Source organism: Lacerta agilis, chromosome 12, assembly GCF_009819535.1.
Source record: "Lacerta agilis isolate rLacAgi1 chromosome 12, rLacAgi1.pri, whole genome shotgun sequence".
Taxonomy (NCBI): Eukaryota; Metazoa; Chordata; class Lepidosauria; order Squamata; family Lacertidae; genus Lacerta; species Lacerta agilis.
In genome coordinates, this window is record NC_046323.1 from 44,474,226 (window position 1) to 44,492,128 (window position 17,903).

Consider the following 17,903-nt stretch of genomic DNA (forward strand, 5'->3'; position numbering starts at 1 on the left):
TTAGTCCTAAATTTCAGCTGGGCGAGGGGAACTGTCTCCTGCCCTTTCCCCACACTAATTTCCACTGTGTTCTTATGCACTGTGTGACAGCTAGAATGTTGAGAAGCACACATGGGAACAAGCCTGTCAACAAGGCGTTAAAAATATTGAAATATATGGATTATAGAATTGTTGAATTGTAGAGTTGGAAGGGACTCAAAGTGTCATCCAGTCCAACCTGCTACAATGGTCTGACTTGGTATAATAAAGTTTCCCATCTTCCTAAAGGTACTGTGTTCAATCAGGCAAACCTTAAAAAATGATAGCATACCTTTGATACTTGTTTCACATAACTAAATAATCACATCAATAGGAGTCAGGATTCTGACCACTAGTAACTTTTAGAATACTAAAACAGCCTCACCCATTTTCAACCATAATCAGATTAAGCAAATGCCTGTTGCACAGATTTCTGGCTAAAATTAGAAGGCATTGAGTACAAAGAGCACTCTTTGAATGAGCAAGTGGGGAGCAATGAAAACATGCACATTAGATGAAATGCAAATAGCAAAGGCATCCTATAAAATAATTTTCAGTAGCACCTTAGAGACCAACTAAGTTTGTTCTTGGTATGCACACGAAAGCTCATACCAAGAACAAACTTAGTTGGTCTCTAAGGTGCTACTGGAAAGAATTTTTTATTTTGTTTTGACTATGGCAGACCAACACGGCTACCCACCTGTAACTATAAAATAATTGTTTGTTCCTGTTATATAGAAATACACAAAATCAGTAGCTGCTACTGATTTGCCATTCTGTTTTCAATGCAGAAGGTTCAACCAAAGTTTTGTCACTACTTAGCATTCAAGGAATTCTTCCTGTATGTTTCAACAGGCTGTCATGTTCGACATTTGTTAATTCATATGACATCTGCAGTCATCCGTTAATTAGGCTGTGCCACCCATCATTCCAGAAACTGCTCTCTCTTTCCCAGGGCACATGCCTCTCTGGGCCTCTCACTCTCAAGACAGCCACACCAAGGAAGGAAGAAGTGCATGTGTGACTCCTTGCCCCAGGCGGCGCCCTAGATTGTCCCAGGGGGTGTCTATTTAGCATCTACTGACCTACATTGTTCGAATAATATGCTATTATTTTGAAGTGTCTTATCCTGGCCAGCTGCCATGAACATGCCCAAACAGCAATTTAGGAAATTTTTACCACCACACCCAACAGTGAACTTTGATCTCTATCCAAAGTCTAATTACGTGACAGTCTAGTACTTTTTACCTTGGGTACACACATCAGAAATCTAAATCACTGGAGTGCTTTTGAGAGACTCCCACAACAGAAGATATGCTGTTTGGGAAGGCATTGTGTATCCAACTGCAGCAATTTATAGGAGAAAACAGAGTTACCATGGATCTAATCTTATGTAAACGTTCTGGGACGACGCACATAATGAAAGCACAGCTGAATGCCCTTTTAAGTACCAAGAGGAATTATGATTTGAGAGGCACCTTCGGGCCTTTATTTTTGTCTAAGGAGGAGACTTAATGAGGAAACCCTACGACCATGGATTCTGACCTTTGTCAATAGCTTTTGAAACCTGCGCATTATAAAAAAAATACTCTAAATAAACTTCCCAAACATTAGATTTCTACAGACTTGTGACCTAATGGTTGCATCTCATAAGCAACATAATGGTCCAGTCAGTACTAGAATGGGGCAATTTCTTACTTTTTAAGCACTGCCTAGGAGCATTTTCTAATTTATATTTGTTTTCTCTGGTACATTTAGAATTTTTGGGCTGCAGACTAAGGCCTAAATAAACTTAAAATTTGATTTAACTTCTGTGGCTATCAGCTCTTGCCTAAATTCAGTTCAAACTCTCCGGTGGCTTGGTGTTTCTAGTGGCTAACTAACTGGGTTTGTTTTTTGCTTTTACATCCCTTATAAATGCAAATGGTTAAGCGGTATACCAGTGCCTTAAATAAACAAATAAACCAGTCAACGCCAAAAGTACGAGATGGAGCACATTCAAGTGTGTGCTGTAATGCATATGCCCCTTGTGCCTTGGTGTATTTTTGCCTCTAGTCTACTGAGCTGGGGAGCCAGTGGTGAGGTAGCATGAAAGTAACAGATGTCAGTGCAGATGTGACTATATGTCACAGGCAGGATCATGCACATATAGACGTCTTATCTAATAGCCACTGGTAGCCTTATCCTCCTGTAATTCCCTTATTTTTCACCTGATCTTTCACGAGAGCTACTGTATTGAATACACAGTAGCAGGGCTAGAAAAGATCTTTATCGAACATAGTGGAAAGCCAGTGAGAGTAAACAATGCCAAGCTAAGTGAATCAATGATCTGACTCAATATAAGGCAGTTCCAGGCGTCAATATGGCCAGTGTGAGCAACCCAATGCACAGCCTTAGGATTAAAAGCTTCTTCAAAAACCTGAGTACAAATAAATTCAGAATTCTACAGCCAGCAAAATAGAAGCAAGGACGTTTAAGAATGCAGTCCGCCCTGGAATCCTCAAAACATTGTGACTCAATTCCCCCCCCCAACCTGACCTTAATCATAACATGTAACTTAAAAAGTAACCTAAATATTCTGCTAGTGCAACTTAATGATAAGAAACGTACATGAAGATGCTACCAAGCAACTCATTATGAAGAGTGAAGGAAGAAGAGAAGTTCCATAGGGTCGACTGACGGTCATTTGGCATGTGAAATCTCATTACAAGCAAGCTCAACTCTGAGGCTCGGAAAAGCATTTTGTATAAAGAGCAAAGTAATTGTTATAGGGAAGCCAGATGGCAATGGTGTTCTGCCGAGCATCATAAGTAAAAAGACTAATGCAGCCCTTACATTATAAAGAATGATGGTGACCATCATAAAGAAAGATTTGAAACAGAGCTACTCCGGGTGGAGGAGAGAAACCAAACAGCAGTCTCACATGCCACAGTACTACAGAAAATGGAATTAGTTTCGAATGCAGCTTATGATACATCATGGGAATCAGAACTGAGAGCAGAGAGGTACCTAAACCCTGCTTGTATGGAGGACATTAGACTGAAGATTTGGCAAAGTATCCACCAATAAGAACTGTGAATTAAGGCAAAGGCCTCATTGTCCTATATCACATCACAATGAGGGCACAGGTTGTAAACTATATGTAATCACTAAGATACCCAACTGCAGCCTCATTTATCAATTTTCAACATATAGCATTAAAAAAAACACTTTTGTAGATGAAGAAACTGAGGTTAAGTGACTCATCTAGTAACAACAGCTAAGCAAGAGCTAAGCAGATTTTTTGTTTGAGCATTTGGATCTAATGTGAACCTACACGTATGGTTAATGAAGACTCCAAAACATACTGGGACACAACACTATACAAGACATCAGACAAATGCCATTTGCATACAAACCAGTATGTTCAGCCAGGCAGATGGGCAACAGAGAAAGCCCAGACATGAGAATGACATGTATAAGTCAATGTTTAAATCTTTCAAAATTAAATCAGACTTTTCAAAACTTAAGACACTCACATAAATTATACCTTTACAAAACACAACATTTTAAAGGGGACAGTTTAGCAATACCTTGTTGGAAATCAATCCCAAGGTACAAATGACAGCGTTCAATCTAGTAACTAGACAGAAGACAGGTTAATACAATGTATTTAATAATAAACTTCACAATTTAGAAAATTTGATATTAGTGTGTCGCAGTATTGAATGCTTCAGCAACTGGGTACGTTTCAAACAAGGGGGGGGGGAATGTGTTTCATGTGCTAATACAGGAGAAGATTACAGAACTTGTCACCTACACGCAAATAAGCCACAGTGCAGCATGCATTTAGTGGCCCTTAGAGACTTACCCAAGCTTTGAAATAAAGGATGCCAAAGTTCTACAGAAAGTTATGATACAGCTACTTACCCACAGGATTTAAACATAGTACACATAGTAGGCTTGATTCAGACTTAGCTGCACATACACCCTACTGAAATTAACAGCACAAATAAAGCCATGCCTTTGTTCCATTGATTTCAAAGTGCAACAAAGTCTGGATCCAATAGATAAATTTCTCTTTCTCTGACAGCAGCTGTAAAATGTAGCCCATCAGCTATTCTCAAGACTAGATGATCAGCTACACCAGCCAGTTGCAGCTAGAAAAACCCACAAGTGACCAAGTCAAAACTATCATTCCATAATATAACAGTGTGCCAATGGAGCAGAATCTGTAGTCAGGAAGTGCCATAGGTCAGTGGTAAAAAGCACATTGTTTGCATGCAGAATGTCCATGTTCTGCCACTCAGTGCGGACAACACTGAGGAAGAGGGACCAACACCCAACGTGTTAAAACAAGTAAGGTGGTAGGAATTAAGTGTAAATCCATAAACTGCCCATTTGTTATCATTGTTGAATATTTCACCTCCAATTCCTTTCCCCATCCTACTCAATCACCCCCCTCTAATAACAATCTCAGCTGATGAGTGCTGACAGGGTTTTTTAAAGCCAAAACATGAGTGCACTGAGAAACAAGACAGAGCTATAAGTGGGTTCATGGGAACCCCAAAACTTGCAGTAATTGTAAAAAATTGGGGGGGGGGAATCCACATGAGGACGCAGCATATTCAGCAGTCACAGAATGCTGAGTGCTTGTTAGGATAGGGGAGAACAAAGCCAGGGTGGCGGGAGAATGGAATATCCAGGAAGAGAACATGGCTGGTTAGAATACTTGTGAGTACTCCACACTGGAACAGTTTGCTTTAGGTCTCACTTCTTCCTTCTAATTGAGAATTCAGGTGGTTGAATGCTTTATCATTTAGGAAGAGAAACAGAGCCATACATAGACAGGGGAGTGGTTTTTACAGGAAACTTTCTAGGTGTGCAGAAATATACATACTGTACTTGGAAATGAAAGGTTTTTTTATTTTTTAAAAAAATGCAAAAGCTACTTTGACAAGAACCTGTCACCTTACAGAATGCTGGTGGCAGATGAGTATATTGAGGGGGGCTCTAAATAAACTGTTAGGCAAGCTGCGGAAGTCTACAAATTAAATACATGGTCAAAAGCAATTGGAACAAAAATTTCATGTCATGGAAAAAAGAAAAAAAAAGTAGGGCAAGTGGAAAACGGACTTGTCAGGCCTTTAACATTTTACACTGCATATTCCAGAAAAGGGGGGATGGCACTAGTTTGGGGAGCTGCATAAGCAAAAACAATTACATGACTCAGAATAGAAAAATGGTATTGTATTGTACGTACGCGATATGTATGGCTAGAAAACAAATTACATCAATGAAGGTACAGAAACAAAACAACAACAACAAATAATATAAACCAGAAGATGGCACAACTGTAGACAAAGATCCAGTCTGACTGCTCAGTCTTACAAAAAAGCACAAGAACCACGAACTCTTCAGGAGTCGATCACTCATATAATGGACAATTGATAAAACAATCTCAACTGAAAAATACTAAGCAGTCAAAGCACTTCTTTGTCTACTAGTGTGCAGTCTTCTGATTATTATTTTTTTGTATCTTCAATGATGTAGTTTACATTAGATAAATAGATAGATATACCATGTTTATACTCTGGGTCTTGCAATTGTTCTTGCTTTGGCTTCTAAGGACCTTCATTTTTTATTGTTCTTTATCTTGGGGAGGTGCATGCCATGAAGCAAACCTCCAGGAAAGTAAATTTACCCTTTTCAGACTGGTAACAGGTAAACTGAATTTTTTGTGGATGCATGGACCAGGCCACTGACTAACAGGTTTCTGTTGGGCTAAAAACAGTACACCCAACCCCCAGGTAAGGTCTGGCTTTATTCTCACAAATGCTAAGCAGTAAGAACATTTTGCCAGATCAAATTTAACACCTTGTACCTACAGACAACACATAGTGCAGCTTGGCTTGCAATACCAGAAAGGTTAGCAGCTAAGAGTTAGATTTGACATCCAAATGACTAGCTGCTGCTAAACATGATGCAGCGCATTTGGAAGAGATAGAACAGCCAGGCAAGTGGTATACTGGGGCTGTGTGCATTCTATGATCAGACTGCACAAGTACAAAAATCATCTAGCACAGAATTCAGCATCCTGAAAATCTCAGCTCTTGACATGAGCGGCATGTCTATCAGTGATGTTTTCTCATAATTCCCATGGGATTATGCCCTCAACCTGAAGGTTGGTGGTAAAGGTTTTGCAGATAATGCATATGTTTGATGCCTGGTGAAGTCTCATGAGATTTCAAGTGATATAGGAGAGGGCTTCAAAATAAGCAAATATGTAAATTTTAATTGCAAGGCAGGATGCAGGATGTTGACAATTCTTGGCACACAGTTCTGATTTTCAACCACAGTATATACACAGCCCCGTGTTTGCCTGCATAGAGCCATTCCAGCAAAAGCACCCATTTGGCAAGTCAAGCACACTGTGTTTTGAAATATGAAATAATGTACAGTATTCTACTTGTTTTATCACCATAATATAGTTGTTGATGGGCTAGCCTTCTAACTCTTGCCAAGTTTTGCTCAACAATACAGTTTGATTCTAATTTAATAATAAGCTACAGCTAGCACTGTCAATAGTTCTTAAACTGTGAATGTTGAGAAGGTACCAGGGGCTGATTCTTCAATGAAAGTAACCTATTAATGTTACTTCGGATGGAATTTATGAGGAGTGAAATTGAAAATGCACAAGGGAGCTAGTTTATGTTTCAGTTAAAGGCTTCTGATTATAGAAAGTGTGATTAGCCTTTCCTAATTCAGTATCATTCACCCTCATCATTCTAGACTGATGTTTCCCAAAGAGAACAGAAATAAGAAATGAAATATAGATAATAATAGGTTACTGATTAATGAATTCTGTGTTTTAAAAATTCATTTGACCTTTTCTCATTCCTTTGTCCCACATGCTCTAGAATGGCAGTTGGCCAGGGACACTGTGGAGAATGCAAAATGGTGGTCAACCTGTCAACATGGCCATTGCTGCTGCCACTTTTGTAGCAGCAAGCAGGGGGGTGGAACTCAAGGGAAAAGAAACTATGCTACAGCCACTGCTAGTGGTGAGCTCCACACCCACAAGGAAGTGCTGGAGAACTTCTTCTCCCAATGAAGAAGTTTGGTGAAATGGTCCCCTTCCCTCTTTAATCATACAAGGACAGTCAATTTGGAGGACACGGCCCAAGATATATGAACATATGCCAACCATTGAGAGGTTCACATTAGGATGGACCTTAAAAGGGTATGATCATAGAATCACAAAATTGTAGAGTTTGAAGGGACCCCGAGAGTCATCTAGTCCAATTCCCTGCAATGCAGGAATGATGCTTTCTATAATTTGTAGGCAGAATATCCAAAACTACTTATGGTTAGTTTTACAAATGGATACAAAGTGTGCTAGCACTTCCTAAATTAATAGGTACTGACTTTTTGCTGAAGTTATATAGCACGGTGGCTAACCTACAGTCCTCCAGATGTTATTGGACTACCACTCCCATCAGTCCCAGCCACCAGGAACAATGAGATGGGAACTGTAGTCCAACAACTTCCAGAAGGCAACAGGTTAGCCACCAGTAGGAAACAACTTCATTACAACTAATGAACTAAAGGTTTTAGTGCAAAGCTGCCCTGATAAAAGTTTACCTTCCCCTTTTTCTCCCACACTTCCAGTGTGATCCTCTGTCTCATAGCTTAATTTAAACAGGTTTCACTGGAGCCTAGTTTATATCGAATAAGGGACTCGCCCATGTACTCATCTGACTGAAATGGCTGTCTAAAAAATGCAACACTTAAACTGAAAAACAAATACCGATATATGTTTCTTATTTTGCTTTTTGCAGCCATCTACTGTTTCAGGAAAAAATAAAAAAACATTGCTCACTGAAAAACAATGGTTAGAACTGCATTTCTGTCAGTTCACAAAAAAATGAATTTGGAGAGTGATATCAATCTCTGGTGTCTTGCTTGAGCAATGAGCTTCATGCAAATGGAACTTAACTCTTGCTCTCCCCACACATTCTCAAAATCTGCTTCAAAAGGTTCGGGGAACTCTCTGGCACTGATGGGGGTGGGGGTTGCAGGCACAGGCAAAAAAACAATTGTTTCACATCTGCTGGTGGGACATTTACCTAATCCAGAGAAATAACACTTTTCTAGTTGAGAATGTTGTGATTAACGTTTTTGTGGCACCCAATTCTTATATGGGGCAACATTTCATTTGCAAGGAAGAAAGTCTCAAGTAAGCAGGTACTGAAAAGCAGAGGATAATTATCATCCAAGTTACACAGGCGCACAAAAAAGCTACAAAGGTTACCCATGAAAGAATGCACCACAAACATCAGCATTTATTCATTTTTTTAACGTTTTAGCAAAAATGACAAAGTACCCAAGCTCACTAGTTTTAACTTTTGTTAGCCTAGGATTAAACATTACACATTTAGATGTCAAAACTGACTAAATTGCCAGCATTCATGCACAACTAGAAAACATCCTTAATTCATTTAAACCAAAAATGCACCATCTGTAACATATTAACATTATTTCACTACTAAATATTGAAAGCTTGAAACTAAATCTGCCTCAGAAATGTTAAACTTCACAGTAGATTTAAACTACTAGTTGGCTCACATATCAAACAAACAAACAAAAGAAATCAAAAAAGCAGGATTCATGCTAATGTTAGTGTACAATTTTGCCCTAGCGCTAATCCAGGGTAAATGTCCACCTAGAATCAGGTTTAATAAAAAGCAAAGTGCATACAGAAATTTACAACAATTTTAAGGACAAAAAATGGTCCTATTCATGTGGTCCCAGCAAATAAACGCAAAAGTCTGACAGTATCATGAGCTCCGATGAGCCGTTTATAAATACTTTAGATTACGTACAGTATAATGAAAAGAGTTCATTTGAAATCTTCAAAAAATGTTCCTGTTAATCCTCAAAGGGTGCTCGTTATAGCTTAACATTTCTGTTAAATGCGTGCGTTGAATTACTTGTTATCCAAGCGTAGCAGCTGCTCCTTACCATTTACTGTTAAAGACTTTAACTGGCCATCTTCTTCAACTTCTACTCTCTCTTGTCCATTCTCAACAATTCTGCAGGATAAAAATCCATTTAATAGTCTTTTCTGAAGTTTTATTTATTTATTTTAATAGCAACCAGGTGGCACATGGATATCTTGTCCATAAAGTGACTATCACTGATTGGCATCAAATAGCAGCAGCTAAACTGGAAAGCTTCATTTTATGCAAAAGCTTAGAACAATTCTGACTGCTTATGTAAACTGAAGCCCTTATGAAATCCTGAGCCACCATTTTAGCACAATTCCAATTTCAGCCAGATCTGACATCACAATTTCACATATTTATCACATCACTAATCCACTAATACTGGACCTTTGGCACCTCACTCACAGGAATATTTAGCTAATTCAGACACCACTACCACCACACTCAAAACTTAGGAAAATCAAGAGACAGCAACCTGAAAACAGAGAACCTAAGTTTATTGGGGACTGAGTGTGTCCCTAATGTAAACAGAGTATATATACACTTTGAAGTTAATTCTGGCTAGTGAAAGCATTTGTTTCCTTCCTTGGGCAAGTAATAAAGAGAGAAGCAATATATTTCTATATTTCTATGTCATTAAAAATCTATTAAGACTACAGAAAACCAGTTACATAACTAACCTACTGAAAATGTGAATTTAGATCACTGTACCTCTTTGTAGTAATTTTTCTGCCATTAACTATTTTAGTTGAAGTCGATACAGATTTGAAGTTGCCCATCCCGGTGCCACCAAACGATGTGGAGGAGAATGAAGTAAGGCCCCCATGTCCCAGAGAACCAAATGAAGTAAAACCTGGTGAGGGAATCAAAGTGTCAGAATATACTTGAACCAAGGCAAAAAAGGGGTACATCTCCCCCCCTGAACCCCCGCAAAAAAAGACCAACAGTTTTTCAATCATGCTTTTTCCATAGATTAATAAACTCAGTAAAATGCAGAACTGATTTGTCAGGCCACTATGTGTAACCATGTCTATTAACTTCAGATACCAGTTTATATCCTGATTCCAGCAATTTTAAACAACCACCAATCTCTTAAATTTAGCTGTAGTTTTTCCTCAGCTTTCGATGCTCCGACTCAAAATGAAGTTTGGGTCCTTAATATGATATTCTAATATAATGATACTAAGAAATTACATTAACAGTAAACCACATGGTGTATTGCTTGTGAAAGTTAAAATTATGTGATTCACTTGTTTAAACCTATGCTGCAAGCCTTTTGAAGAGCTGAAGACAGCATAATGACCCATTTCATAAATGCTAGCTGGAATCCAAACTGTAATTTTAGTTTTATGATGTAAACCAGTGTTTTTCAACCACTGTTCCGCGGCACACTAGTGTGCCGCGAGGTGTTGCCTGGTGTGCCGTGGGAAAAATTGAAAAATTCAAGAGAATTACTTTATATATAGTCAATATAGGCACAGAGTTAATTTTTTTAACATTTTCTAATGGTGGTGTGCCTCGTGATTTTTTTCATGAAACAAGTGTGCCTTTGCCCAAAAAAGGTTGAAAAACACTGATGTAAACCACCCTGTGCTCTTCAGAGGAAGGGTGGTATATTATTAGTATTAATATTAGTATTACTAATAATATTTTACCCAATGGCACATGGAAAATCACTTTTGAAACTGATGAACTTTCCAGAAAACAAACTACAGGCGAGTTCAAATTCAAGCCTTTATGTGCATCTAAAATAGCTCTGGATTCAGCACTGTTTCCTTTCAGTTCTCGGTTCTCATAATTCTAGCTCAGGTGAAGGGAATCTGTGGTGCTCCAGAGGTTTGTTGTTGTTGTTTAGTCGTGGCCGACTCTTCATGACCCCATGGACCAGAGCACGCCAGACACTCCTGTCTTCTACTGCCTCCCACAGTTTGGTCAGACTCATGTTGGTAGCTTCGAGAACACTGTCCAACCATCTCGTCCTCTGTCGTCCCCTTCTCCTTGTGCCCTCAATCTTTCCCAACATCAGGGTCTTTTCCAGGAGTCTTCTCTTCTCATGAGGTGGCCAAAGTATTGGAGCCTCAGCTTCAGGATCTGTCCTTCCAGTGAGCACTCAGGGCTGGTTTCCTTCAGAATGGATAGGTTTGATCTTCTTGCAGTCCATGGGACTCTCAAGAGTCTCCTCCAGCACCATAATTCAAAAGCATCAATTCTTCAGCGATCAGCCTTCTTTATGGTCTAGCTCTCATTTCCATACATGACTACTGGGAAAACCATAGCTTTAACTATAGAGACCTTTGTCGGCAAGGTGATGTCTCTGCTTTTAAAGATGCTGTCTAGGTTTGTCATTGCTTTTCATTTCGTGACTGCTGTCACCATCTGCAGTGATCATGGAACCCAAGAAAGTAAAATCTCTCACTGCCTCCATTTCTTCCCCTTCTATTTGCCAGGAGGTGATAGGACCAGCCTTGGGCAAGCACAGCCAATGTTCAGGGATGATGACTCCCGAATTTTCATGCCTTAACTAGTGGATCATCAAACAATCCTACCATTTATAGTTTAAACTTCGCTGTAATTCGCTGACTAAACTGAATTTAATTCACCTTACCTGTATCAAATGAAGAGAAACCACTCCCAAATGCAGGAAATCCACCAAAAGCCGAGAAAAAGGATCCACCACCTCTGTTCCTATTTCCGCGTGGCCCTCGCCTATTGCCAAAGAAGTCATCAAAAGGATCTTCTGCAAATAAAATTAAAGTTTTAAAAATCATATACCAGTAAGCTTCAGTACTAAACACTCTAAGTAAGGTACAAAATTAGTGAATTTTTAAGTATTAAAGACAACCAAGCCAGTGCTTGCTGTCTACTTGCAATACCACACACTTTCTATCTTTAACAAACATTAGTTCTCCGACTGGCAGATACATGGAGTGGTCTCTGCTTTTCAGTGCAACCTTATGCATGTATACATGGAAGTATATCTCATTGTGTTCACGACAGTCTGCACAGGTTTACAGCCTTTCTGATCTTTTTCTCCCTATCGGAAGGGATGCAGCTGATTTTGTGGAAAAGATCAATGTCGCTGCAGGTAGTTCATTTTTAATTCATCATTGCCATTTAGTGAAATACATTATATATTCAAAATCCTGAAAGTATAACTACTAAACTCTGTTAAAGGAGATGAATCTGGTTTTCTAGATTCACTTTAACAAAATATCTTAAAAGCCTTCACAAAGACTACAGATCATAATAGAGCATAAGAAAAGCCACAATGGATGTGCTTGAAGAAACCAAGCAAGAAAATTTCTGGCAATGTGAAGTTAAAGTAGTTGGCATTTTGAAAGCTCAATGGTGATTTTATATGTTGCATTATCTCTTTTAAAATGGAGAGCTAGTCTTTCCTCTCCGAAACCAGATCTATTGTAGAAGCCATGTCTTCCCTAAATAAACTCAAATGGTCCATTACATCTGATTGTGAGCGTATATGAAATCCTTGAGTACTACCTGAATGCTAAAGTTATACTCCAAGCACTTTACCATAGTCGGTACAAATAAGTTGTATCAATATGCATGAAGTGTTTGAAGATGCATTAAGCAGACATATGAACTATGAACATATTAGGAATAACAAATAGGAATTGATTATATACTGCTGTAACTTTTTTCATTAAAAAACAAAAACCATTTTAGCAACACATGCACCCATTTTGATAGGGGAAGTATTTTCATGAAACTTTTGTAAAGTAGTGTTTTGAAGCTTATGTGTATGCTATGCTAAGTGACTTTATGCATTTATTTATTGCTTTTCTGCCAAGGTATCCAATGAAGCGTATCATTTTAAAATAGCAAAACAAACAAATGATGTAAATTATATGTTTGTAGGTGATTTGAGGTGTTTTTCTACAATCAAGTGGTATATAAATGTTATGCAATAAATAAATAATTTGTAAAAAGTGAGTTTTTAGTCCTTGAAGATTTTTAAGATGAACATTTTATAATAAAATATGAACAAGGCCAAAGGAAAAAAAACAGGTTAAGCAATGGAATTCAACAACTATATGAAGATGAATGGCTGAACATGGAAAGCTGGATCCAGACTACCTTAGCTGAATCAGAGTCCCACTGAAATCATGAAACAATAGGCAATGAGTTCAACGGGACTAACATGCAACCAACAATGTAGATCCTACCCAGTGAATTTGTTTTTAATTACTCCAGTTATTACTGCCTCCTATGGGAGTAAAATCCATATAACTATCTGCTGTGTGAAGAAGTACTTTCTTTCACCTGTCCTCAGTCTTTGAACTTCAGATTCCTTGGACGTCCATGATTTCTAGTGTGGTGAGGGAGAACGAATTTCCCCTATTCACTTTCTCCATGCCAGGCATAATCTTATAAACTTCTATTGTGTCACCTCTTATTCACCTTTTCTCTAAACTAAAAAGTCCCAAACACTGCAATCTTTCTTCACAGGGGAGTTGCCCTATCCCCTCAATCATTTTGGTGGCCCTTTTCCAACTTTACAGTATCCTTTCTGAGGTACAGCAACCAGAACTGTAGTGTTTTCCAAATGCGGTTGCATCATAGATTTGTATAATGGTTCTAGTTTTTCAACCGCTGTTGTACTGTTGGTAAAACAATGATGTCTGTTGCTGCTACACAATTCACTTGGTCATTAATCACACTAATTAATTTGACCAACATCTTTCCAATAGGGCTTAACAGTGCATCTGTAAATCAAACAAGCCCGTCACCTTCAAGCTCCCATACTGCTAATTTTTATCTTCGTAAATGTCCAAATTGAAAAATGGGGGAGGTGAAAGCTACAAAAAAATTCTCTTCTGCTGTATAAGCCTGAGGCTAAGTCAAGAGCTGCATGGGCAAAAGAATTAACAGTGGCCTTCAGTTGCAACTGTTTAAGATTTTGCCCAGAATCCTGAATCCACTTAACTCTGAAATAATCCATATTGGGTGGTATTCAATGCTAGTCCTACTTCGCATAAATGCACTGAAGTTAATGAACCTGACCGACTTAAGTTCATTAATTTCAGTGACTCTACTCTGAACAGGACTTAAAACCCATTAGGTTCAGAACTACCAAAATGTATTTGCAGGGCACTGCGGCTGGCTTAGAAAGACACAGAACTCTAAAGAAGAAGAAGCGTTTGGATTTGATATCCCTTTATCACTACCCGAAAGAGTCTCAAAGTGGCTAACATTATCCTTTCCCTTCCTCCCCCACAACAAACACTCTGTGAGGTGAGTGGGGCTGAGAGACTTCAGAGAAGTGTGACTAGCCCAAGGTCACCCAGCAGCTGCATGTGGAGGAGCGGGGAAGCGGGGAAGAGACCAAGGCACCAAGTAAACCTAATCAAATTTCAAAGAAATCAATATTACAGAATAAGACAGCTATTTAGCCAACATCAAAAAACTTGTGGGTGTTTTTGCAAATTGGCAATAGGATAAAACTGATCATCATTCTAGACCAACTAACTGCAACAGAGACTTAATTCCACATAGCACACATTTTCCCCTAGAGGATTTATTCTGGATAAATCAAGTTAATTGTTTTCTTGTAAATTCGTATGCATATGAAAATAAGGGTCAACAAAAAATGAGATGGAGTAGCCCTCCGACCCGCTGACTGCAATTATATTAGGGGTATGCACATATATGAGTGTTTGTGCATACAGCTAAAAGGCATAGCATACGTCTCAAAAAGAATGTATAGCGAGAAATCCCTATTACTATCGTCATAAAGGATAACAATGTTAGCAAAACTATCTCCTACATGAAAAAGCATTAGTGCTTTGGTAGGATGTTTCCCAAACACTACAAATGATGCAAAAAGCTTGGAACGATGGTTCATGTATTAAAACTTGAGAACATATCCCTTTTCAGCTGAATGCACTATCAGGTAAACTACTAATGCAACAGTCTGAATTATTCCTACTAAAGTGATTTGACTCACTAGCAAACTATGAAGGTCACTTGTGTAAACATGAACAATATTATATTACTGCCCACTATTATGCATCTATATATAACCAAGTTTTCTTTCGCTTTTTTCTTTTAAAGTTACCTGGTCATTTGCTTAAAACACATTGTCACACTCAACCCTATAGGATTATGAATGTAAAGTGGAAGGTCTGAAGTTACCCCTATATTGTCCATATTAAAATTATTGTAGTTGGGGGAGACTCAAGTCTTCAATTCCATAGAAATACCAAATTATGTTCTCTTACCATTCAGCAACATTGAGCTCTTGGAAAAAATGTACTTCATCCCATTCAGTTCTATCACTGTATACCTTTGCATCAACGCACTTAATTCACCAGGTATTCTTTTCCAACCAAGTTATTTGACCTCATCTGTCTACAAGCCTAGCACCTGGTGTGATAGTGCTCCAAATATCATACACATGATTTGTGGATAAACTAAATTGTAGAGAAGTTAGAACAGAGTTTAAACCTTAACTTGCACACAGTTAATTTTAACCTTTGTTTTGTGCTTGCTTTCTGTGAGATGCTCAAGTTATGCAGGTCAGCATGTCCTAAAATCAAAACCCAAAAGAACTCTGATTCTGACATGTGTTGAGTGAAGTATCCCACTCTACACTGATAATCCATAATCTTAATGTGAAAACTTTTTGTAAACACTAAAATGTATGCAATGCAGAATTATGCGGTCACAACGAGGTGCTTAGGAAGTTATTTGGGGATATTTTATCTCTTCCCCTGTCTGCAGATCCCCCCATTTGCAGATACCATGCAATTATATACTGAAGCAGGCAATACCTTATCTTAAGAGACAGGTAGGTAGCCGTGTTGGTCTGCCATAGTCGAAACAAAATAAGAAATAAAAAATTCCTTCCAGGAGCACCTTAAAGACCAACTAAGATTGTTCTTGGTATGAACTTTTGTGTGCATGCACACTTCTTCAGATACTTCTTCAGACAGGTAGGTATCTGAAGAAGTGTGCATGCACACAAAAGCTCATACCAAGAACAAACTTAGTTGGTCTTTAAGGTGCTACTGGAAGGATTTTTTTTTTTATCTTAAGAGAGTTCTCCATTTGCAAATCTCTCACTTTCCTTCCAGTGCCAGTTAGTAGAGGAATAAGCCAGTTTCCACTGAATGGGATGCACTGAATTGACAGATAACACGAAGCACTGGCTTAGCTGATAGCAGTCAGCATATTTGTCCTTTTTAACCTCACCTACCACATGTTCATTTTGAACCAACTTGTTTTATTTCTATGGCAATGCTTCTGAAAAGTTCACCTGTTTATGCTCTGTAATACAGCAAGGCTAAAATGGACAGCGATTAAGGTGCGTGTGAGAAAGCAAATGCACAAATAATGCTTTGCATTGATATGGGCCTCATACAGTGTGAACAGGAGTGTGTGAATCTGAACTTGTGATAAGGTTGCTCTCTGTAGATCATGGCATATGTATAAGGTTGGCACAACTTAAACATGACAGTAACCCTCCAGGATAAAATTTGGTGACCCTGGAGCAAGCCTGATACCAAGCCTCCTGAAAGGCATTCAGACATATCTTCAGTTAACCCACATGTGACCTAAGATTAACACATGCAAATTTAATTGCCAAGCACAGGTTACTCAACTCCTCAATAGGAGCCATCTACACAATGACAGCAGACAGAAGGCCAGAGTCAGATAAATGGCTCACTATCAAAGTTGGTTAAACAAACAAGATGGCCAGTTTTCAGTCCTCTTCTGGCTAAGATGGGCAAGGTGAGAAGTGGGCAGGAACTCTGAGGGAAAGACAGAAATTCCTCATCTCAAAGCCCGTCCTACTAGGAGACATTGGCTACCTGCTTAATTTGTAACTTTGCTGTCTGAAGCAGCATTTACTTACTCTGCCACTCCTATGTCGTATAATAAGCCAAACTTTCTTTATTCCTGTGTGAGAACTTCTTGTGGGTATAAGGTTAAGGGTTAACACACATCCATAACAAGGGCTGTGCACATGTGAATCCAGGCACTTGTTACAACAGTATCAAGTAACTTCCATATCAAAACAGAAAAGATACAATATTGATGTTAGGAGAAAGAATATGTGTTGACCACAAAAAAATGTGCTACTTTATTCGCAACAGAAACATATTGGTGATCTGCTTAATAAGGCAACAAAATAGATTAATTAGGTGTCAAGTGTATAGACAACTCTTCCCTCTAAAATCCAACTGTGTAGAAAGATACTCTTCAATATGGTTAGAGCTATTTTGTCCCCAAAGGAAACAAGCTTTGCAATTAAACCAAGGTAGCTGAAAATCTGCTCATCTGTTAACACCCCTTCAGTACCATTATGAAATACTTCTAAAACCAAGCAGGATCAATTTCAGCCACCATTTTGAAGGGGATACAATTTGATTACAACTTCTTTGATTTGAACACATATTTATATATAAGCCCTCAGACTGCTTGAATGAGACCACCACAAAGTAATTTCATTCATTAGTGTTGATCTATTTGCACTGCTCTATTAACATCTCAAAGGAAAAATAAGTAATTTTACAGTACTTCAACACAGAAGGCCAATTCATTATTCAGGCTAACAGATATTATTCTACACTGCTTTGAAGGGGTCCCTTTTAGAAATCTAAGGAACAGTGCAACACAAAATACTCATTTCACAGGAGAAAAACTGGCGAGGCTTAGAACTACTAACAAATGAAAACAGCACAGACAAAAAAAGCAGGCAACATCTCCTCAAAAATAGGCACAACACCCTCCCAAACAACTTTTTAAAAACCCTAGCTAAACACACCCCATGGTTACAAAATAAGCCAGAAAAACTCAATTTGGGATGGGCAAAGGGCTATGATAGGCCCCATAAGCCTATATAATGTACAAAGCCATCTACATAAAAGCAAG

General features: G+C 38.5%; 1 protein-coding gene across 2 annotated transcripts in view; it reads right to left on the reverse strand.

Annotated features, from left to right (window-relative positions):
• DNAJB6 (DnaJ heat shock protein family (Hsp40) member B6) overlaps positions 1-17,903 on the reverse strand; it is a 62,513-nt gene that overhangs the window by 24,529 nt on the left and 20,081 nt on the right. For both annotated transcript variants that reach the window (XM_033165798.1, XM_033165797.1), the window contains exons 6-8: positions 11,611-11,742; positions 9,717-9,858; positions 9,022-9,092 (exon numbers count right to left, since the gene is read on the reverse strand). In XM_033165798.1, the coding sequence (XP_033021689.1) occupies positions 9,022-9,092; positions 9,717-9,858; positions 11,611-11,742 (345 nt within the window). The remainder of the gene's footprint in view (positions 1-9,021; positions 9,093-9,716; positions 9,859-11,610; positions 11,743-17,903) is intronic.